The 25,351-nt window shown below is 43.0% G+C and overlaps 1 protein-coding gene across 2 annotated transcripts in view; it reads right to left on the bottom strand.

Moving 5' to 3' along the window:
• Positions 1 to 25,351, bottom strand: part of ptprn2 (protein tyrosine phosphatase receptor type N2) — a 1,022,449-nt gene that overhangs the window by 271,470 nt on the left and 725,628 nt on the right. For both annotated transcript variants that reach the window (XM_073054872.1, XM_073054874.1), the window contains one exon: positions 16,478 to 16,542. In XM_073054872.1, the coding sequence (XP_072910973.1) occupies positions 16,478 to 16,542 (65 nt within the window). The remainder of the gene's footprint in view (positions 1 to 16,477; positions 16,543 to 25,351) is intronic.

The following is a 25,351-nucleotide window of genomic DNA, read 5'->3' as shown; positions in this document are numbered from 1 at the left end:
GAGGCTAGGATTTTTTTTCATTTAATTATTTGAACTTAAGTTCCCTTTCTGCCATGCTGGGAGTCAAATTCCTGTCTCTGGATCAATGGTCCAGAACACTGGCTGGTATTCAGTTAACCACACTGCCACACCCATTGATGTGAGCCATCCTGATACCACAGCAGTGTGAAAGGGAGTTGGAGGAAAATGGTGCTAGAAGGTAAAATAAGACATAATTAATGTAATAGACATGTTTTGGATGAAGGATATAGTAAGAGCCTTGTGTTAACAGCACCAGTTGGAAGTGAATCATTCACAATTTGGCCCATTATACAAGCACCAGCATTGTTGGAAAAGTTAGTCCTGTTCCCATACTTTGTCAATTTTCCTCCTCTCCAAGTACATATCCAATAACAAACAAGAGAAAATCTGCTGATGGCGGAAATCCAAGCAACAGGTCCTGCTAAAGGGTCTTAGCCTGAAATGTCAACTGTTCACTCTTTTCCATAGATGCTGCCTGACCTGCTGAGTTCCTCCAGCATTTTGTGTGTATTGCTTGCATCTCCAATAATTCCTTTCTGATGACAAGCTATTGCTGATACTTTGCCCAGAGTTGTTTACAGAGCCTCTCCACAAATGGAAATAGCTGTCAATTATGATACCATTTCCAATATCATCCCTTCACCCAATATTTTTACAAGTAAAGCTGGATTTGTTGGTCTACCAGTGGGTAATGGCAAGAAATTGCTATATCCTTGTAATTTCTACAGCAAATGCATTAAATACATAACTGAACAGAAAGATAGGTCTGTTCCAGGGAAGTCCCTACGTAATTATCGAGACAACCTGAGTGCTGATCTACTATTGCTTATTAAGAGCATTGCAACAACGTCTGCATGATCAACAAAACCAGTGAAATCTAGTACAAAGTGTCGATTCTTTTTTGAAACTGTTACTGAATATTTTTTGTTCACAAGTTGGAGCTATTTGAGGAAGCAATTTTGTGGGGGATAATCCGAGAATGCAACAACCCCTTAACTGTCCAGAGGAATTGACTGCTTTAGTTTTTGTAAGTTCTAATGTGCCTTCAAAATGTTCTACTTGCTTGCAGTTTAATGAGTTCCCATTTCCCCATTATCACACAATCTGCCATATTTGCCTAATATGGCAAAGCTCCAATGATTCAAAAAATATCATTGCAACACACAAAAGTGCCAGAGGAACTTGATGGGTCAGGCAACATCTATGAAGCAACATGATTGGTCAACGTCTTGACCCAAAATGTCGACCATGCATTTCTCATCACAGATGCTGCCTGACCCACTGAGTTACTCCAGCATCTGCAGTCTCACGTGTCAACAAACAGTCATTGACCTGAAGCATTAACTCAAATCAATGACTCTTCATAGCAGGGTTAGGGGTAAGCAAGTGCTGGGGTGTGTTGCCTTTTTGATAAGGGAAGATGTAAGGGCAGAGGTTAGAGACCACGCTTCAAGGTTGAAAATTCAAGATTACTTATCATGTGTAGATCAAAACAGACAGTAAAATGAGCCACTTGTGTTAACAATCAACACACCCGAGGGTGGGCTGGGGCAGCTCGCAAGAGGACTGGTACAAGGCAACTAACCTCTTCCGTAATGTCAACAAGACTTAAGAGATAGTTATCAACTTCAGGAGAACCTGCACAACTCACACCCTGATGCACCATCAATAACTCACTCTGAGACGTAAGAAGCGAGGTATTGGCTTTTATTGACTGGAAGAATGAACAACACTACATCCTGGAGAATGAGGCCGGGCATCAGGCCTCAATCGCCTTTATACAGGGGTCTGTGGGAGGAGCCACAGAAGCAGTCAGCAGGGGGTCTGTGGGAGGAGCCACAGGAGCAGTCAGCAGGGGTCTGTGGGAGGAGCCACAGGAGCAGTCCAGACAGGTATATGTAGTTCACCACACACCCCAATTTACATCAGTGGCACAACAGTGAAACCTGCAAACGGTTTTAAACTCCTGCAAGTGCACATCAAACGCAACCTCTCATTTCCCCAGAACACATCCCACACAGTCAAGAAAGCTCAACAACAGCTCTACTTTCTGAGGAATCTCAAGAAAGCTGGACTTCACACATCGTCATGCTGAAGATGTGAAGACTGGAGAGCCTCAAAGCAAGCTGCCTCACTGCCCAACGCATCACTGGCACTAGCCTACCTACCATCAAGGACATATATATAGAGAAAGGTGCTGGAAAAGTGCCAGTAACATCATGAAGGGTCCTACCATGACTGTCTGTCCCACTCTCAAGGAGGAGGCTACATTCAAAGATTCAAAGTACGTTTATGTAAACCTCCAGTTTGGCTGGCAGGGTCAGTCTAGGGAAGATAGTCACCAGCCCTGCCAAACGTGTGAAATCTGAGGTGCAAAATGCCTTGTTTGTGTGGATGCTGCGTGATGTTTTCCCGTTACAAATCAGTACCACGAAATAACAGACAGCACACCATATGCAATTAAACGATTTAGCTTTAAAATTCTTAATTTGACTAGGGGTTTGTAAAGAAAGACAGAAAGAAAAGGGTCCATTTTAATGAAAGCCCAATGTGCATGTTGGAGCTCACGGTTTCCCGTCCGTTAGTCCTCCATTAATTTCCCCTGGGCGTTGTCGACTCCTGGCCCCTCACCCCAAGTCCACTTTGCCCTGTGATTCTATGATCTCTCCTTTCTCACGTCTTCTCTCTTCATCTCTCGCTGAACAACAGACCGAGGACACCTCACTCTCAGGCACACAAGAAAAAAACGCTCCCTTCACTGGACAGCGCACATTCCAAAGCCCCCGTTATCTCCAGTCAAACACCGCTGCTACAGGAAAACCATTACATTCGCAGTGAAACCATTTCCGGGATGCTACATTATCAAAGTACGTATGCAGATATACAACACTGAATTTCATCTCCCTCGTAGATAGCAATGGTGAATGGATGATGAATAGACAATATAGACAATAGACAGTAGGTGCAGGAGTAGGCCATTCGGCCCTTCTAGCCAGCACCGCCATTCACTGTGATCATGGCTGATCATACACAATCAGTACCCCGTTCCTGCCCTCTCCCCATATCCCTTGACCCTGCTATCTTTAAGAGCTCTATCTAACTCTCTCTTGAATGCATCCAGAGACTTGGCCTCCACTGTCTTCTGGGGCAGAGCATTCCACATATCCACCACTCTCTGGGTGAAAAAGTTTTTCCGCATCTCTGTTCTAAATGGCCTACCCCTTATTCTTAAACTGTGGCCTCTAGTTCTGGACTCACCCATCAGTGTGAACATACTTCCTGCCTCCAGTGTGTCCAATCCCTTAATAATCTTATATGTTTCAATCAGTTCCCCTCTCATCCTTCTAAATTCCAGTGTATACAAGCCCAGTCGCTCCAATCTTTCAACATATGACAGTCCCGCCATTCCGGGAATTAACCTTGTGAACCTACGCTGCACTCCCTCAATAGCAAGAATGTCCTTCCTCAAATTTGGAGACCAAAACTGCACTCAATACTCCAGGTGGTGTCTCACCAGGGCTCTGTACAGCTGCAGAAGGACCTCTTTACTCCTATACTCAATTCCTCTTGTTATAAAAGCCAGCATGCCATTAGCTTTCTTCATTGCCTGCTGTACCTATATGCTTGCTTTCATTGACTGATGTACAAGAACAACTAGATCTCATTGTACTTCCCCTTTTCCTAACTTGACTCCATTCAGATAGTAATCTGCCTTCCTGTTCTTGCCACCAAAGTGGATAACCTCACATTTATCCACATTTTTATGATCTTTATTGTCATTATACATAGATACAATGAAACTCTGTTTGGCTTCCTCTCAGGCAATTAAACAAAGCGGTAGATAAAAACAAGACAGTAATAGGAAAACAGTATTAAATAGATAAGCAGCAGAAAATAAGTTGTAGCAGCACCAGAATATCACAGTAATGCACAAAGTGCCGTTAGTGCAAGTATTTGAGTCCTTGTGTGTGCTCACAGTTTCAGTCATTGTTCTGTGGGAGTGGTGTGATGGAGGCCGCAGCTCTGGGGTAGAAGCTGTTCCTCAGTCTATTTGTTCGAAAACCATGGAACCCATTCAGAGTAAAACATCACCCCCCCCCCAAAGCTCGCGTGCAAAAAAAAAACAAATTGTGCAAATCGACAACAAAAAAACTGAGCAAAAAACACAGAATATAAAACACAAAATCAAAAGAGTCCAGGTATATTCAGTTCAACTCAATGTTCATTATCTGCAGGCTACCCTGATTCAAAGTCGCCCAAAACAGCAACAGGAAAAGGAGTGACTAGAAACCAGAAACACATGACAAGGTGAACTACAGACTCCAATCCAGAAACCGCATTGATGAAATCTTGACCAAGGCCAGAAATCTACACCATCCTCCAACGTCATTGAGGGAGAGAGAGGGAGACCACTCAAACACAGGGACCTTCCTTCAGGAACAGCAAGCAAGTGAGAGCGAGAGAGATGGTCACACAGAGGCACGCTTGTCTGGCAGCAGCAAGTGAGAGGCTGGTAGATGGCACCGAACACCCGCTAGTCTTCAGCACCCATCTCGGTGGTTTCAATCTTCTTCGGCACTTTAACTGATGAGATCGGTGAGAAACGGAATCAGTTATGGGCTCGCGCCTCTCTTCCAGGCTTCTTGGCCATGAGGCCAGACACTTCACTTAGAGTTTCACGGAATAGCCTCAGGGACAGCAAAGCACCAGATTGCTCAGTCAGCCTAAAAACACAGCACCAAAATGTAGATCCAGAGTCTCAACCATGGCAGAAACACATTTGAAAGAAAAAGAAGACATAACAGAAGTGAAAGTAGTTTGGTGAACCATCCGGAGGATGTCGCCCTTGGTTGTGTTTTTTACTGCTGCCATTTTCTTCCGTGTGGATACATGGCATCCACACCAGGACCAGCAGACTCAAAAACAGTTCTTTTCCTCCAACCAGTAACTCCGGTCAACACCTCCACTCAGTAACTCCACCACTACTTTATCTTTTCCTGTCAGTCACCTTCTGCACAGCCTAGCATCACTTTAGTGTCATTCAATCAATCACCATATCCAAGCTATCTGATGTATTTATGTTTATTGTGTTTTTTAAATTATTAATGTGTTCTTATTATCTTTTGTGTTTTTTTGTGCTGCATCAGATCTGGAGTAACAATTATGTTATTTTCCTTTATTCTTGTGTGCAGGGAATGACATTAATCAATCTTGAAACTTCAATCTTGAGTGTTAAGGGCATGGTGGTGTGGAATTTGTGAAGTGTCCAGGAATCTTGCTGAGTCAACATACAGAGGGTCCTGCTTGGGATAGGGCAAAATTGGGCCTCTTCTTTGAGAGGGAGGTAGAGCAAGTAACTGAAGTGTTAATCGGAGAGCACTTTGGCTCTAATGACCATGATTCCATGAATTTTAAGATAGCAATGCAAAAGGAGAGGACAGGTCCACAGGTTAGGGTCTGTGCAGAGGGCAGAGCTTAGGATGATGCACCTAAAGGCGACTCCTTTGCTTGCATCTTCGGAAACAGCTCTATTTCTATCTTTAATATCTCTTTTTTTTCTTTTCAGGGTTCTTTTGAAGACCGTGACCCAGAGTTACACGCTGACTTCGGTTCTTTGCGGAAGTGGGACCCGCACTCAGGGCCTCACGACCAGCCGCTTTTCAATATGCCAAGGATGCGGCCTGGAAGACTAGCACTCCTTCAGGGTGCTGGATTTTCATGGCTCTGGAGGTGGGTGGGATTCGGTGCCACTGCCGCCTGATGCGTTGTGGGAGTCACACGAAAGATTGAAAGCAGTGAGATGACTGCTGTGTGCCCAGAGACCAGAGTTCTTTGGGCACAGAGCTTGGAAAAGCAACACAACAGACTTCTAACCCCATAAACCAGCAAGTTGTTTTGTTATGTCTCCCATCTCGCAGTGAAATGGGAACACTTCTTTTTCCTTTATTAGAGAGCGAGGGAGCCTGTGGTATGTCAAATTACCAGGTTCACAAGTAGCCTTTGAGGTACTACAAGTCTGTTTCTTTATTGATGCTTTGCTGCACACTTGAGTGCTCAGTGGGGGGTACTGATGCTTTTTGCTGGTGGGGGTCGTTGCCTTTCTGCTGCTCATGCATCGGAGGGGGGAGTTGTGGGGGACTTTGGGGGTTCTAACATTTAACTGTAATTCATTCTTTAGGGCACCTCTGGTTTTGTGGATGTTTGCGAAGAAAAAGAAATTCAGGATGTATATTGTATACATTTCTCTGACATTAAATGTACCTATTGAAACCTATTGAAATCAGGGGGAGTTAGGCAGGATCCAGCAGAGATTGATTAGATGAGCCTGACCGAAGGAAAAGGAATGAATGGCAAGTCAGAGGCTTTAAGAGAGTGATAAATTAGGGTGAAGGATAAACATGGCATGTTTTGGGAACCATGATATTGATACTGTGGTCAAGAATCAAGAAGTATACACTGGGATTAGGAGGTCAGAGCTGAGTGAAGTCCTTGATGAATACACTTAAGAGGGAAATCAGGAGGACAAAGAAAGAGTATGAGATGGAATGGCAGGCAAGGTTAAGAGAAATCACAAGCTGTTCCACAGCTATATTAAAAGTAAAAGGATGGCGAGCTCACCTTGGAGACAGGCAGGGCCACCTATGTCTCAAGCAACAAGAGATGGGTGGGAATTTTAATGAGTATTTCTCTTTGGTGTTTACTGAGGAGAAAATAATGGTTGCTCAAGAGATGTGAAAAAAGTGGAGATATTTTGGGAAATATTCATATTACCAGAGAAGAGATATTGAAGCTTTACAGTGGATTAAGGCAGACTCTGTAAATCCCCAGGTCCTGACCAAGTGCATGCTCAGATTTTGTGGGAGGCCGAACAAGAAATTGTGGAGGCCTTTGCTGAGATATTTTCTTCATTGTTAGTCACTGGTGAAGTTCTAGAAGGTGGCTAGTGTCATTCTGTTGTTTAAGAAGGGGAGCAAAGATAGGCCAAAGAACTACAACTGGTCAGCCTGACATCAGTATGCTGGTGGTATGCAGCAGGCCAGGCAGCATCTATAGGGAGAAGCACTGTCGACGTTTCGGGCCGAGACCCTTCGTCAGACTCTTCTGTCCTGACGAAGGGTCTCGGCCTGAAACGTCGACAGTGCTTCTCCTTATAGATGCTGCCTGGCCTGCTGCATTCCACCAGCATTTTGTGTGTGTTGCTTGAATTTCCAGCATCTGCAGATTTCCTTGTGTTAGCCTGACGTCAGTGGTAGGGAAGTTACTGGAGGGAATTCCAGGGGAAGGGGTGTACCAGCATTTGGACAGATATAATCTGCATAGGAGGAGTCACCATGGCTCTGTGAGTGGAAGGGCATGCTTAACAAACATTTTCGAGGTTTTTGAAGAGATAACCAGAAGGGTATATGATGGTAAGCAGTGAACGTTGTCTATCTGGATTTTAGCATGGCCTTTGACAAAGTACCATATGCTAAACTGATCTGGTAGGTAACATCCCATGGAATCCAGGGAGAGATAGGTAGGTAGGGTAAAAATTGGCTCAGAGGTAGGTAGCTGAGGGTGCTGGTTGAAGATTGCTTCTCAGAATGGAAGCCAATGATTAGTGATGCACCGCAAAAGTCAATATTGGGATTCTTGTTTTCCATTATTTGTATGAATGATCTAGATGTGAATGCACAATGCTTGATCAATAAATTTGCAGATTACATGAAATTAGGAAGTGTTGTTGACACGTGGCCTAGTGGGCAAGGCATCAGACTAGTAACCTGAAGGTCTCTGGTTCGAGCCTCAGCTGAGGCAGCGTGTTTGTGTCCTTGAGCAAGGCACTTAACAACACATTGCTCTGAGACGTCACCGGTGCCAAGCTGCATGGGTCCTAGTGCCCTTCCCTTGGACAACATCGGTGGCGTGGAGAGGGGAAGGCCTGCAGCTTGGGCAACTGCCGGTCTCCCACACAACCCTGCCCAGGCCTGTGCCCTGGAAACTCCAGGCGCAGATCCATGGTCTCTCGAGACCGACGGATGCCAAAACCATGCTGACAATGAAGAAGGTTATAATAGATTCTGGACACACCTTCTTAATTTAAGAACAGCTCTGCAGAATAGATTATGAAGTGTATTTCTCTGTTTAGATTTGAGGTGAACAGAATAGGCCTGGATATGCTCTGAAAGTTTAAACACTTATTACCAAATCCACTGTTTATACCCATGGGATTTCTTTCATTTAAGCCCACTCATTTTGAAGTAAACAGAGACTTTAAAGCTTCACAGACAATGCCTTGCTTTTTAATATTTTGCCCTTTGCACTAGGCAGAAGAAATCCCAACTCCATTAGTCAACAAGCAAACATTCTTGTTTCAAATAAAGGCAATCCAACCATTCAAACAGAAAGCACTGCGGATTGAAGTTTTAACTTGGTGCCTTATCTTGGCCTTAGTGATTGATGGGTGAAACACAAATCTCATCTCATCCAAGCCGTGACAGCCATCAGCCATAGAGAGAAATGGTACAGGGTAGCCCGTTGTAGAGGTTCTGCTTCAGAAACTGACAACACGATGGTCTTATCTTGTGAACTTTCCTGCTTCAAAGAGTTATTTTAGAAGAATGCCTGCATCACTCACTAATTTTCATGCACCTCCCAACCTCCCATCTCACTTATATAGAATTTTGTACAAAATCACGACTCCCTGTTGTTGATGCAATGTTAGTGGAACAGTCTTTACTTATTCAGAAGTCAATGTAATTGATATTAAGTTGTTAGGCTATCTGTCCCCAGTAGGTCCAGTGAGAAATTAATCACAGCAGGTGAGCATAGCAGGCAAGTTGAGGACTAGCAATTCTAGCAATTAGTTAATAAATTTTAAATTTTCTAGCCACATAGTTGGGATTGACCTCCCACTTGTGCAGCTTTCGAAGAGTGTTAGATCCATAACTTCACCACAATGTCAATGTGCTTGAACCCTAGAAGAATCAGAGCACTCTGTCTGATATTGACCACTTTTAAGTTTAGAGCCTGATCCATTAGATGCCATAGATTTCTTGGCAGAAGTTAACAAAAGTAATTTACTGAGGCCTCGCAGGATAAGATGAAAACCACCTGAGCATAGCACAAGCAGTTTCGCATAAAGTTTGATTATTGACATCCTGTAAGGGCTCAATCACCTGCTTGCTCGCTGGGCTACTTTCCTGCTTCAGGTATAAGCAACTCTTGTCTGAACGTAGAGAACATGGAACAGTGCAACCCTTTCAGCCCATGATGTTGTGCCAACGTTTTGACTGACACCAAGATCAATCCGATTCTTCCCTGCCACAGAACCCTCCATTTTTCCTTTATCTGTGTGCCTATCTAAGAGTGTCTTAAGTGTTCCTAATGTATCTGACTCTACCACCGCCCCTGGCAGTGCTGATATCATTGTAATGTTAAATTGTTGGGCGGTTTATCCTTAGGGTGACAGGATGGAGTTATGTCCCTACCAAAGAAGGTGAAGGGCGTTGCTTCTCTCCACTAGCCTGCAGGTCACCCTTGGGCAATGTGTAGCACCTGCTTAGCCCCCCTCAATCAGGGTAATGTCAAGCCATGGGAGCAGGCGGTGGATGGTCGTATGAGCAGCCGGTGCAAATCACAAGTCTTGGTGATGCGACCTCTGACACCAGGCAGACAATCTCTGAGGAGTATTGATAATGGCTAGGGATCACCTCCCTTGTAAAGACACTGCCCAGCAGGCGGCAATGGCAAACCACTTCTGTAGAAACATTTGACAAGAGCAATCGTGCTCATGGAAAGACCATGTTCGCCTACATCGTATTACATGGCACATATCAAGCAAACATAAGAAACTCTTCAGATGCTGGAAATCCAAGCAACACACACAAAATGCTGGAGGAACTCAGCAGGTCAGGCAGCATCTATGGGAAAGAATACAGTCAACATTTTGGGCCGAGACCCTTTGGCAGGACTGGAGAAAAAAGATATGTTTATCCTAGTAGGTTCAGTGAGAAATTAATTATAGGAGGTCAGCATAACAAGCAAGGTGAGCATTTAATGGTGTTTCCTAATTTTTTATTGAACTAGACTCAGTGGCCACTTTATAAGGTACATTCTGTACTAATAAAATGGCCACTGAATGTACATTCATTCTCTTCTGCTGTTGTAGCCCATCCACTTCAAGGTTCGACATGTTGTGCATTCAGAGATGCTCTCCTGCACATCACTGTTGTAATGCATGATGACTTGAGTTAAGATCAGCTTCCTGTCAGCTTGAACCAGTCTGACCACAGACCATAAGACATAGGAGCAGAATTAGGCCATCTGGCCCTTCAAGTCTGCTCGACCATTCAATCATGGCTGATCCATTTTTCTATCTCCCCCTCAACCCCAGTTCCTGGCCTTCATCCCGTAACCCTTTCATGCCATGTCCAATCAAGAACCTATCAATCTGTGCCTTAAACACACCCAACAATTTGGCCTCCACAGCTGCATGTGGCAACAACTTCCACAAATTCATCACCCTTTGGCTAAAGAAATTTCTCCACATCTCTGTTTTGAAAAGGCACCTTTCTATCCTGAGGCTATGCCCTCTTGTCCTAGACTCTCCCACCATGGGAAACATCCTACTCTGTCTCGGTCTTTCAACATTCCAAAGGTTTCAATGAGATCGCCCCTTATCCTTCTGAATTCTAGCGAGTACAGACCAGAGTCATCAAATATTCCTTGTATGATAACCCTTTTAGTTCCTGGAATCATCCTTGTGAACCTTCCCTGGACCCACTCCAATTCCAGCACATGATGATGGGCCCAAAACTGTTCACAATACTCAAGGTGAGGCCTCACCAGTGCCTCATAAAGCCTCAGCATCACATCCGTGCTCTTGTATCCTAGACCTCTTGAAATGAATGCTAACATGGCATTTGCCTTCCTCACCACCGACTAAGCCTGCAAGTTAACCGTCAGGGTATTCTGCACAAGGACTTCCAAGTCCCTCTGCATCTCAGATTCCTGTATTTTTTCCCCGTATAGAAAATAGTCTGCATGTTTATTTCTACTACCGAAGTGCATGACCATGCATTTTCCAACACTGTATTTCATTTGCCACTTTCTTGCCCATTCTCCTAATCTGTATAAGTCCTTCTGCATCCTACCTTTTTCCTCAACACTACCTGCCCCTCCACCAATCTTCATATCATCTACAAATTTGGCAACAAAGCCATCTATTCCATCATCTAAATCATTTATATACAGCATAAAAAAATCACCGACCCCTGCAGAACACCACTAGTCACTAGCAGCCAACCATGTTAGTAACTTTCCTGTAACACCATGTGCCCTTAACTTGGGAAGCAGCCTCATGTGTGGCACCTTGTCAAAGGCCTTCTGAAAGTCCAAATATACAACATCCACTGCATCCCCTTTATCTATCCTACTTGTAATCTCCTCAAAGAATTCCAACAGGTTCGTCAGGCAAGATTTTCCCTGAAGGAAACTAGGCTGACTTTGTACTACCTTGTCCTGTTCACCAAGTAATCCATCACATCATCCTTAACAATTGACTCCAACATCTTTAACATCTTCCCAACCACTGAAGTCAGGCTAACTGGTCTATAATTTCCTTTCTACTGCCTTCCTTCTTTCTTAAAGAGTGGAGTAATTCATTGCAATTTTCCAGTCCTCTGGCACCATGCCAGTGTCCAATGATTTTTGAAAGATCATTTCTAATGCCACTACAATCTCTAATACTACCTCTTCCAGAAACCTAGGATGCAGTTCCTCTGGTCCGGGTGACTTATGCACCTTTAGGTCTTTCAAATTTTTGAGCATCTTCTTTCGTGTACTGCACCCAGTAGAAGAGCAAGAGGATAAGACGTGAAAGAATAAGACCAATCAAGTGTGACAATGGAAAAGTGTGTATGGAACCGGAGGAAATAGTAGAGGTACTTAATGAATACATTGCTTCAGTATTCACTTCGGAAAAGGATCTTGGCGATTGTAGGGATGACTTACAGTGGACTGAAAAGCTTGAGAATGTAGATGCTAAGAAAGAGGATGTGCTGGAACTTTTGGAAAGCATCAAGTTGGATACGTCACCGGGACTGGACAGTATGTACCCCAGGCTACTGTGGGAAGCGAGGGAGGAGATTGCTGAGCCTCTGACAATGATCTTTGCATCATCAATGAGGACGGGACAGGTTCCGGAGGATTTGAGGGTTGTGGATGTTGTTTCCTTATTAAAGAAAGGGAGTAGAGATAGCCCAGGAAATTATCGACCAGTGAATCTTACTTCAATGGTTGGTAAGTTGATGGAGAAGATCCTGAGAGGCATGATTTATGAACATTTGGAGAGGCATAATATGATTAGGAATAGTCAGTATGGCTTTGTCAAACACAGGTCGTGCCTTATGAGCCTGACTGAATTTTTTGAGAATGTGACTAAACACATTGATGAAGGTAGAGCAGTAGATGTAGTGTATATGGATTTTAGCAAGGCATTTGATAAGGTACCCCATGCAAGGCTTATCGAGAAAGTAAGGAAGCATGGGATCCAAGGGAACATTGCTTTGTGGATCCAAAACTGGCTTGACACAGAATGCAAAGAGTGGTTGTAGACGGGCCATATTCTGCATGGAGGTCGGTCACCAGTGGAGTGCCTCAGGGATCTGTTCTGGGACCCTTACTCTTCGTGATTTTTATAAATGACCTGGATGAGGAAGTGGAGGGATGGGTTAGAAAGTTTGCTGATGACACAAAGGTTAGAGGTGTTGTGGATATTGTGGAGGGCTGTCAGAGGTTACAGTGGGATATTGATAGGATGCAAAACTGGGCTGAGAAGTGGCAGATGGAGTTCAACCCAGATAAGTGTGAAGTGGTTCATCTTGGTAGGTCAAATATGATGGCAGAATGTAGTATTAATGGTAAGACTCTTGGAAGTGTAGAGGATCAGAGGGATCTTGTGGTCCGAGTCCATAGGACACTCAAAGCAGCTGCGCAGATTGACTCTGTGGTTAAGAAGGCATTCGGTGCATTGGCCTTCATCGATTGTGGGATTGAGTTTAGGAGCAGAGAGGTAATGTTACAGCTATATAGGACCGTGGTCAGACCCCACTTGGAGTACTGTGCTCATTTCTGGTCGCCTCACTACAGGAAGGATGTGGAAGCCATAGAAAGGGTGCAGAGGAGATTTACAAGGATGTTGCCTGGATTGGGGAGCATGCCTTATGAGAATAGGCTGAGTGAACTCGGCCTTTTCTCCTTGGAGTGACGGAGGATGAGGTGACTTGATAGATGTGTACAAGATAATGAGAGGCATTGATCATGTGGATAGACAGAGGCTTTTCCCCAGGACTGAAATTACTAGCACAAGAGGGCACAGTTTTAAGGTGCTTGGAAGTAGGTACAGAGGAGATGTCGGGGTAAGTTTTTTTACGCAGTGAGGGGTGAGTGTGTGGAATGGCTGCCAGCAGTGATGCTGGAGGCGGAAACGATGGGGTCTTTTAAGAGACTCCAGGATGGCAACATGGAGCTTAGAAAAATAGAGGGCTATGGGTAAAGCCTAGGTAGTTCTAAGGTAAGGACATGTTCGGCACAGCTTTGTGGGTCGAAGTGCCTGTATTGTGCTGTAGGTTTTCTATGTTTCAATGGTCTCTTCCTTCACACTCTACAACATCAGGCATGCTGCTAGTGTCTTCCACAACGAAGACTGACGCAAATTATTCAATTCAGCAGCCAGCTCCTTGCCCCCTGTTATTACTTCTCCTGCCTCATTTTCTAGCAGTCCTATATCCACTCTCATTTCTCTTTTATTTTTAACATACTTGAAAAAACTTTTACTGACCTTTTCCACAACACATTTTCATCCAGTGCCACTCACTGGATGTTTTTTTTTGCTTTTCACACCAGTCTCCGTAAATTCTAGAGACTTGAGCATGAAAATCCCAGGAGATCAGTAGTTTCTGAGATACTCAGCCAACCCATCTGGCACCAACAATCGTTCCACAGTATAAGTCACTGAGATCACATTTTTTCCTCACTCCGCTGTTCAGTTTGAATACCAACTGAATCTCTTGACCGTGTCTGAATGCATTTATGCACTGAGTTGCTGCCATATCGTAGGTTGATTATACATTTACATTAACGAGCAGATGTACAGGTATACCTTATAAAGTGGCACCTGAGGCTCTGTGACTCATTGGACCACTTGCCTGAGCGCTCTCACTTCCAGAATGTCTCTGTGCACCGACAATTGGTGGAGTCAACGAGAATGAAAAGCTGTTTCAGGTTTCAAGCCTAAACTGCCAGAAACTGCAGAGAGTCGTGGACACAGCTCAGCACATCATGGGAAACAGCCTCCGTTCAATGGACTCTGATTATACTTCTCATACGTTTTGCTGCCTCGTTACAGCAGCTAGCATAACCCAACTCCACCCTCCCCGGATGCTCTCTGCTCTCCCATTGGGCAGAAGATACAAGCACGTACCACGAGGCTCAAGGACATCTTCAACACCACGGTTATCAGAATCTTGAAAGGTCCTCTTGCACAAACCTACAATTTCCCTCTTTGCGATCTTGCACTTTATCTCTTACTTGCACTGCACTTTTCAGTAACTTTTACATTTTATTTTGTAATTTTATTCTTTTACCTCATTTTACCTCCATGTACTATGTAAAGATTTGATCTGTATAATCAGTATGCAAGAGAATCTTTTTACTGTATCTTGGAACATGTGACACTAATAAACCAATACCAAATAAAATGAAATGTCTCTGTTCTCAGAGAGACATACAATGCAAAAACAGACCCTTTGGTCCTCTGAGACCAATGAACACGAATTTACACCAGTCATGCCTTAATCACATTTTATCTTTCTCACATTCTCCAATAACTTCCCACTCACCAATTTATAGTGGCCAATTAACTTACAACTCACATCTTTGGGATGTGGGAAGAAAGCAGAGCACCTGGAGGGAACTCATCCGCTCACAGGGAGAGTGAGCAAACTCCACAAGGACAGCACCGGAGACCAGGATTGAACCTGGATTACCGGTGTGTGGGGCAATAGCTCTACTAGCTGCACCAATGTGTCATCAGTTCTGTGTTTGTGTCGTGCTCTGGTACGCTCTTGTGCAGCATACTGACGTGCCTGTGACGGACTTTGAGGGAGATGTAATACACAGCTGAAAATAATCTCCAGGACATCACATCAGAAACAACGTATGCAATCTGAGGATTCCCAGAAGGATTCCCAACCTGTTAGTGCTGGGCAATCAATCATCAGATCAATAACTGCTACTGGGCTATGTTAAAATCATACAAGCAAATTATTGCATTTGTCCACCTAACAATTTTGATTAAACAGCACCAAGAAGACCACTTACCATCAATCAAGTGAATGGCTTTTAGACTTGTGGTTTATCAGCTTAGATTTGCTTTGCAGCTCACAGGTAGCTATTACTGCATCTTTGTATGCTAAAGGGGATGGAATGCCCCAGAGACTTCTACTTATAATAGTAGTTTCCCGTTAAATTAATTTGTATAACAGACAAAGTAATGGGGAATACAACCTCACTATTTTTGTTTTCTTTTTGTACTACTTGGTTAATTTAATTTTAATATTTGTCTTTGATTGCAATTTATAGTATTTTTATGTATTGCGCTGTATTGCAGCATGGTAGCGTAGTGGTTAGCACAACGTTTTACAGTGCCAGCGACCCAGGTTCAATTCCCGCCACTGCCTGGAAGGAGTTTGTAGATTTTCCCTGTGTTCCCTCCCACAGTCCAAAGACGTAGCGGTTGGTAGGTTAAGTAGTCGTTGTAGGCTAGGATTAAACCGGGGGGGATTGCTGAATGGCACAGCTTAAGGGGACAGAAGGGCTGCATGTCAATAAATAAATACATTAATTTAAAATAACAGATTTCACAATATATGTCAGTGATAATACACCTGACTCTGATGATGGGTTGGACAGGAGGAGGCTGGCGTGGAAAGCAAATTGTGGGACATTCAGTTTAAGCAAATGACCTCCTTGTGTGCTATATTGATCAGTAGTTCTGTTTGCCATTTTGGTGGCTGGACTGTCCAGTCTGCAAAGGTAAAATCAAATTTCATCAGCATTACTTGAGTATATAACTGGGTGATGAATAACACACTGAATTTCATCTTAGTGCTGAACCTGCGAGATAGTGGCACTTGGCCAGTCTGCTCCATAGACGTTGATCCCACCGTCATTTATAGGCAGGGTACAATATGAAGATACAACAATAACGCGCGTCTGGTGCTACTGATCTACAGATCAATTACTTCCTTCCTGAGCATAAAAAAAGATTTTTTTTTCCAGAAGGGTATGTACAAATTCTCTCGTGCCATCACTTAAAACCAGGAAATAAATTGTACTTGTAGATGTCCAACAGTATCATAAATTGGTAGTGATTCAGGTTAGAGAACGAGAATACCTGGCAGCTGCAGCTTACCTCACCCATGCCTGTTTGTAAGATTTTCAATCCTGTTTCCTTTTCCAGTTTTTCTTTGTTGGCCACTGAAAAGAAAACAAAAGTGAAACAGCTTAGATTGGGGCCAGATGTGCAGAGAACTGCAAACCAAAACTGTGAAGCAACACACTGGCAAAGAAGACGCTAGCAGTGTCAGAACCTTTGGGCACGTCAACCTGCCTGACCCTCAGACCGGGCTTACTTTCAGTGGGGAGACAAAGTGCTGAGCCTAATTTTTAAGAGCAAGATATGGTTTGGTACAACTGGGCCCTAACAAGAGGACATGAGTTGAGGGTTAAGGGGCAAAAGTTTAGGGGTAACACGAGGGGGAACTTCTTTACTCAGACAGTGGTAACTGTGTGGAACGAGCTTCCAGTAGAAGTAGTAGAGGCAGGTTCGATATTGTCATTTAAAGTAAAATTGGATAGGTATATGGACAGGAAAGGAATGGAGGGTTATGGGCTGAGTGCAGGTCGGTGGGACTAAGTGAGAGTAAGCGTTCGGCATGGACTAGAAGGGCCAAGATGGCCTGTTTCAGTGCTGTAATTGTTATATGGTTATATATGGTCCTGAAAAGCTGCGGGTGATTCTCTTTTGGAAATTCTATTAAATCTTGCTTTTGGAAATCCACTGGTTTTCAAAGTTCATGCACAAAGAAACTTGATGGATTCCTATGAGGGCTTTTCTGCTGGCAGAAATGTACCTGCCTGAGTTGGGAAAGTTAGACAATTGCGAGGCAGCATGGAAAAGAAGGTTAATGCAGAGCTGACTGAGGACAGATGAAAAGGAGAATTCACAGCAGCAGGGATCATTTGGGCTGACTTCATTTTTGGTAATTCAGCGTGAGAACAGCACACAAAGAAATAAAGTCTCAGCACACCCTATGCTCACATGAATTTGAGCAGCCGAAACTTTGGCCCACTAATACAATAACAGGTTGTTATTGTATTTACTATAAAATAGTAACAATTTGAGAGTCACGGAATCATACAACACAGAAACAGGGCCATTGGCCACACTGGTCCATGCCAGCCAAGATTCTCATCTAAGCTAGCCTCATTTGCCTGCAAGTATCCCTCTATACCTTTCTTACCAATAAATCTGTCTAAGTGCCTTTTAAAAGTTGTTAATATATGCGCCTCAACCAGTTCCTCTAGCAGCTCATTTCTTATATGGGCCATCATCTGGGTGAAATAGATGCCCCTCACGTTCCTATGGTATCTATGCCCTCTCACCTTAGACCCTGTAGTTCTTGATTCCCCAGACCTGAGAAAAAGACTGTGCACATATCTATACCCCTCATAATTTTGTATATCTTGCAGCTTAGCTCAATACAATAAAACAATAATCCAACATCCTCCAGAGTCTGGTGGTGTCAAATCCCAGATTTCTCAAACCACAGAATATTGTTCCTACTGGTACATTAACATACTTTTAAGTTTTCATCATTATAGTTGTATAATCAATTGGAATTGGTTTAACATTGTCACATGTATCAAGGTACAATGTAAAGCTAGTCTTGCATACTGTTCCCACAATCAATTCATTACACGCTGTTTTGAAGTAAAACTCAGTAATGGCTAAAAGCAAAAGCTCCGAGTTAGGTCTTTTTGTTTACCTTTATCATGGCAATTTATTTCAAAGAGCAATGACAGAGACTGAGGCAATTTGCCTCAACTATTTGTATATTGCACAAGAGAGAAGATGGGAATTTTACGGGCACACTGAAAGGGAAGTTGAAGTACATGAGGGAAAAGAGATATTGAGCTGGCAGTATTTGGGAGGAGCGGAAGAGGAAGTCTGTGGATGAAATGAAGTGATACACTGGGAAGGACACCATAGAGAAAATGGAAGAATATTGTACATGCATTGTCAAAACTACAATTGATTCAGAGTCTCCAGTAGTAACCTACTTCAAGGAAGCAAGAAGTGATGAGACAATAGAAAATGCTAGAAGCATTCAGCAGGTCAGGGAGTATTATTAGGAAGGGAAACAGAGTTAACTTCTTACATGGAGATCTTTATCAGAGGAGTTAGATCTGACAAAGAGTCTTTGCCCTAAAACTTTAACCCTGTTTATCTTCCCTTTGATGCTGCCGGACATGCTAAATGTTCCCAGCATTTTCTGTTTTTGTTTTAGATTTCCAGAATCTGCTTTTTTATTTATTTTTAAAAGGTAATGGGGTACATCTGCCATCTACACCTCTGCCAGGACTCGGCCCTCTCCTCGGGGGATGTCCTGCACATGAAAGCAGCCGCAGACTTCAGATGCACTACGGGAATCTTCAGCCTGGAAATCTGCCCACAACCTGAGCCAGTTTAGGCCTGGCACAAGTTGTCAGCACAGACTTTGTGGGCTGAAGGGCCTCTTCCTTGCGCCCTCCTATTTTATATTTGTTCTAAATAAGATATTTCATTTTTAATCAATGAGAAAGATAACTGTGGATGAGAAGTTCTCAGAGACTGATTAATTTATTTCAGTTAGCAATGCCTTTTAACTTTGCATACTTTTAAATTTTATTTTTAAGTTACTGATCTTAAGGATTTTTATTTCTTCTTTAACACCTCCTGTATGTTTTTAATCTTTAATTTCAGTAACAGCTGGTGAGCCTGGGGACTTGCTGGCTGCTGAAGCCATCCAGGGAGTGCAGTCATCCTCTTATGCAGGCCCGGCACAGCCTGAGTCTTCTTCGTGAATTGGGCCCTGGCCTCCCAGTGGATGCCTACATCCAGCAGTCTGCTGGAACTAGCAATGGGACCCAAAGACAGCAGTTTCCACATCACAGCAGCACCCAGTTCCCCCTACGCCCACCCCAGTCCCACTTAACTGTTTATTTCCCTATTTCCACCCAATCCATCTGCCCATCACCTGCACACTCCTTCTGTTTCCCTTCCCTCTACTGGTCCCATCTCTTCACCACACCTCCTTTACTTGGTTCTCTGCTCTACTTTCTTCTCCTATCAGATTCCATTACCTGCAGTCCTTTTTTTGCCCCCTCTATCACCTTCCAGCCACTGTCCCTATGTCCACTGTTCCCTCCTTCATCTGCTACTACCCCTCCTAACCTGGATCCACCTTTCACCTGCCAGCACTTGTTCCACCCCTTCTCCACACCTTGTTATACTGGCTCTCTGCACTCCGATTTTTCTCCAGAAAAGAAGGAACTCGACCTACAAGGATTCTTTACAACCCATGCTCTCAGTATTATTGAATTTTCATTTGCAAATTGTCTTCTTTTGCACATTGACTACTGGTCAGTCTTTGTGCGCGTTATTTTTGTAAAATTCTATCGTATTTCTACTTTCCTGGGAATACCTGCAAGGAAATGAATCATGAGGTAGTATTTGGTAACTTGTATGTACTTTGAACTTTGGAAACATTAACTATCCATTTCCCTCCACAGATGCTGCCTGACCTGTTCCTCCAGCAGATGGGGGTGGCATGGTGGCGTAGTGATTAGCACAGTGCTGTACAGTACTAGCAACCTGGGTTAAATTCCAACCGCTGTCTAAAAGGAGTTTGTCTGTTCTCCCCATGACCGCATGGGTTTCCTCTGGGTGCTCAGGTTTCCTCCCATAGTCCAAAAATGGCTGGAAGGGCCTATTCCATGGTGTGTCTCAATAAATAACAAAACAAAGCATTTGTTGTTCCAGATTCCGGTATCTGCAGGCTCGTGTCTCCACACACCTGCATGATTTTGCTATGAGTGTGAACACGGACATTTTTATTTCACCTAGCAGATACAGCACGGAGCAAACTTCTTTCTTTATTTTAGGATTTAGGCATTGCTCACTTATTGCTCAACTCTAATTACCGTGAGTTGGACTTGCTGCACCATTTCACAGTCAAACACGTGTGGGTCTTGAGTCACATTTTGGCCAGGCTAGGAAGGGCTGCAGATTTGTTAAGAGCAATCCAGTAATGTAATGATTTGGTTGGGGTATATGGGGTGTCCGAGAGTGGTAGCATCTCTGGTGAAGGGGCTTGTCGTGTCCATTTCTGGGCTGCTCACTCATTTTTGGTCCTTACTGGATGCTCAGCTGTCATCAGTGGCTCCAAGTGGCTGTTCACATGCAACAGCAGTCACTCCCCAATACACCACTTTGACAGGTGGGCTAAACCAGAAGAGGCAACCTCCAGCCTTATAGCCCTGTGAGATAGGGACATGGCTGTCCAAAAACATGAATTCAGCTCCAGCAGACTGGACAAATAAGATCTACAGTGAGATCCAAAGGGCAGAAAGATGGTACTGCAAATCTCCATTGAGAGTAAAGGGCATGACAAGGTACAGAAGACATCATGATCATCTACTGTAACCAAGGAAGGCCCTGGTTTGTGACGCATGTTCATACCACTGGACCTGAACTTCTGAGATTGAGAGAGTGGAAATGCCCCAGTGCAACAGCTTTTCCACTTTAAAACTATCCTGCCCACTGTTCCTGTCATCATCAGACATGATGGACAACCACCAATGTTACGGTCATCTATATGAAACACTTTTGCAGGAAAGCAGTATCCCTCATCAGATATGCCCACCATCCTGATGCCATCAGGGAGCAGGTACAGGAGCCTCAGGACTCACACCATCACAGTTATTACACCTCAGCCATCGGGCTCATGAACCAGAGGGGATAACTTCATTCAACTTCACTTGCCACATCATTGAAATGTTCCCACAATCAATGGGTTCTCTTTTAAGGACTCTTCATCACATATTCATGATATTTATTGCTTATTTATTTATTATTATTATTATTTCTTCTTTTTGCATTTGCACAGTTTGTTGTCTTCTGCACTCTGGTTGAATGCCGTAGTTGTGTGGTCTTTCATTGATTCTGGTATGGTTATTATTCTATAGATTTTTTGAGTACGCCCACAAGAAAATATATCTAAAGCTTATATTTGGTGACATATATGTACGTTAAAATAAAATTTACTTTGTACTTTGAATTTTAGACACAGCCACTATAGTGAGATTTGAAATCATGTCCATAGATCGATAGTTTAGATTAATCTCTGAACCAGCACCATACCCACAGTCACTGGTGATAATGCAATTCACACCACTGAGGAGTTAGCTCTCCAGCTGGCCGGGTATACTGATAGGTAATGGAAGGAGAGACATGGAGTGAGAATTCTTCTTCATCTGCTATACTCTTTTTAGGTTTGTGAAACAAAGCCATGTCAAATGCAGAGGAACGCAATGATTAATGAATGGAGTGGACCGATGTTAAATTCCCCGCATGAAGACTGAATGAATGATATGCTGTAAGAATAAAAACCAAAGGAGATTAAAGGAACTCCTTCATTCAAAACTGTTGTGTGATCTTTCAATGGAAACTGTAGAACAATAGGATATCGGAATTCTTATGCCATTGTAACAATTGTCCTGGGTATGGATCTTTAGGGCCAGCTGGTGGTGTAGTGGCATCAGCAATGGACTTCAAGGCAGATGGTCCTGAGTTTAAACCCAGCCAGGTCCCAACCTGGGCAGCAGCAGTATCTGCGTGGAAGAAAGGCCTGGCAATCTACTTCCGTATCTTGTCATGAAAACCCTATGGACCCTGTGGTCCACGAAGAGTCAGACTCGACTTAACGACTGAACAACAATAAGGATCTTTAATACAAGTACATAAGTGTTTGAGAAACATATCGAACCATGACAACAGGGAGATGGCCACTCAGCTGAGTCCATTTTAACTCTTCATTCCCATTTCCCTGCTCTTTCCTTGTAGTTCTACAGATCGTTTTCCCTCAAAATCTCCATCCAATTCTCTTATGAGCACCCCAGTGTCTCTGTTTCCACCTCCTTCACAGGCTCAACCATGCTCTATATATGAAAAAACCCTCACAATGCCTCTGTGTATTTTTTTCTCTCTTTGAACATCTGCCTGTCTGGTCATTGAAATATTCACTGGTCAGAAACAGCTCCTGTCTAATTACCCTGTCTAAACTTGTCATGGTCTTGTACACCTCTATCAAATTGAACAGGGCAGTTTCAATCCTCTGTAGGGTATTTGAATTTTAAAGAAGTTTCCCCTTTTAAATTTCACAGCCCAACTCTGCACTAAATTCTGAACATACCAGTGTTTTTAAAATAGGCAACACCAATATGCACTTGGGACAGGAGAGATTTAAATTAAATATTGCTTCTTTTAATGCCTAGAATTATGCTAACACACCATAAATGAGACGGAGAGTTTCTAAACTTAATGCATTTTGCTGCATGTAATTAAAATGGAGGTGATTGTCTGATACATATTAGACCTGGTCTGCTAATTAATCACACAGTCCTTTCAAAACAAGACAATTAGAGAAGCAAGGAATAGGGGGAGATGAAGGCTAGTAAGTAGAAACGGCACATTACTAGAGCTTCAACCAAATTATTGTCTGCAAATCTTTCATGAATGATGCCCATGAACAAAAAAAGGGCCTTTTAAAAAAAAATAAAACTCCCCAGATGAAGGATATGCAAATAAGCTGGAAGAGCTGAACCCTATAATGTTCTCAAAATTCTGCAAAGGCCTATTTAATTAGTATTTTAATTTATCAAAATTATTCTTTGCACTTGACAATTTATGCAGTATTCTATGTAATTAAGCATGCAGCTTCAGAGAAATAATCTTGCCAATGCTGCTAATAGCAGTTATTCTACCCTGAAAGGAACTGTGTATGTCTCAACTCTGATCTAGATTACAATAAGGAGAAATTAATGGCTTTTTTTCCCCCCTTTACCAAGCTGCATGCTGGGAGTTCCACAGAATATACCGTTCCACAGCAGAGCAGTGGTAATCAGCCAAGTAGGGTAAGCATTTTCAGTCCTGTGTATATGCCTATTAGCAGCTTGTCAATATTAGTTCCCAGCTTAAAGGAAAACACACTGCTTGTTTCTAAACGCTTGATCTGAATGTGTGGCTTGCTGTGGAACTGATGACAGCTTGGTAAATGTTGGTGTCAAGACCAATTTTAAAACCATTTTTCAAATTATTTTAATTAGATACTTTTCTCATTCGCACTTGCATTAATTTAACTTGTGGTTCAACGTTTTAGTTTTCAATCTGGTTGCATGAATATCCTAGACGTTCAATATGATCTGAAGGCACTTAGGCAGACATATGCAGGCACTAGTCAGAGAATGGGCAATGGGAACTTTGTGAGGGTAGGAAACTCTACGGTCAATCCTGTGGCTCCGACGTCCAATTCAGCCATTTTGTTTTCATGAGGCAAAACTTTTTTTTTAATAAAGAAGCAAGTTGCTTCCCTGGCAGTTTTTTTCCAGCATGCAATGGATGGTGGAGATTTTTAAATTAAATGCTGTAAGACTCGATCTCTAAGTTGCTCCCACAGATCACTGTAAAAGCCAAAGCAGTTGATGCGAGACAATTGATAGTTAAAATCATTAAAAGTAGCAGTGAGATTTAATGTTAGCAAACCGAAAAAGATGGAGTTGAAAACAAAAGAAAATGCTGGAAAAACCAAGCAGGTCAGTCAGCATCTGTGGAAAGATAGTAGAGAAGACACTTCAGGTTGAGGTCCCTACAAAAGAGACAAAACAAGTCAGCTTTAAGTTGTGGGGAGGGTGGGACAGGGATGGATAGGGCAAAGAATCTCTGTGGTGACGAGGCTGGGATTTCTATAAGGACTGAAGCTGCACTCCATCAACCCGATGACATCGTCTGTAGCTTATCCCTATGGTAAACTTAATCTCACCTTCTCAGCAATATTCCCTTTGTCCAGTCCATGCCTCCCACATCTTTCCTGCAATTTAAATTAAACCATTTTTTTTACTTCTCTAGTTCTGTAGAAGGAATTTTGACCTAAATTCTTAACATGCTCTTTCTGCAGATGCTACCTGTTCCACTCAATGCTTCCAAAATTTTCTGCATTTATTTCAGATTACAAGCATCTACAGTATTTTTTTAAATCTTTGATTTAAAGGATGGATCTCATTTCTAATGTCTTCTGTACATTAATACATACATATTAGGCACAGGATAAAGATAAAGATTAGCTTTATTTGTCACAGCCACAGTGAAATGCGTCATTTATGTCAGCAATCAACGCAGTACGAGGACGTACTGGGGCAGCCCACAAATGTTGCCGTGCATCCGGCATCAACCGAGCATGCCAATAAGTTACTAATCCTAAACTGCATGTCTGTGGAATGTGGGAGGAAACCAGAGCACCCGGAGGAAATCTGCTCAAGAAGAAAATATACAAGTTCCTTACAGACAACAATGGAATTAAACCAAGGTTGCTGGCACCGTAGTAGCATTATGCCAACTATGCTACAATGCCATATCATACCAGGAGAAGAACAACAGCCCTCCAAACCTGATCAGCAACTCAATACAATCAAGGCTGACTTATTGTACCATAGCGTCTAAATTAACATCTACTGCTTGTGGACACCATTCATCCAATTACATGCTAAGAACCTATAGGGGGTCTATTTCATGATAAAAATAAAGGAGACAAAAAGTGGTTGCAAAAAAGATGTAAAAGGATGAAAGCAAAAGTAAGAAATTATAATTATAGGAGCGATGGTGTGCCACAGGGATCAGTGCTGGGTCCATTGTTACTTGTCATCTATATCAATGATCTGGATGATAATGTGGTAAATTGGATCAGCAAATTTGCTGATGATACAAAGATTGGAGGTGTAGTGGGCAGTGAGGAAGGTTTTCAAAGCTTGCAGATGGATTTGGACCAGCTGGAAAAATGGGCTGACAAATGGCAGATGGAGTTTAATGCAGACAAATGTGAGGTATTGCACTTTGGAAGGACAAACCAAGGTAGAACATACAATGTAAATGGTAGGACACTGAGGAGTGCAGTAGAACAGAGGGATCTGG

This window comes from Hemitrygon akajei, chromosome 8 (assembly GCF_048418815.1).
Source record: "Hemitrygon akajei chromosome 8, sHemAka1.3, whole genome shotgun sequence".
In the NCBI taxonomy this organism is placed as follows: Eukaryota; Metazoa; Chordata; class Chondrichthyes; order Myliobatiformes; family Dasyatidae; genus Hemitrygon; species Hemitrygon akajei.
The sequence above is the reverse complement of the archived record's forward strand: the minus strand, read 5'-3'. Positions and strand labels throughout refer to the sequence as shown.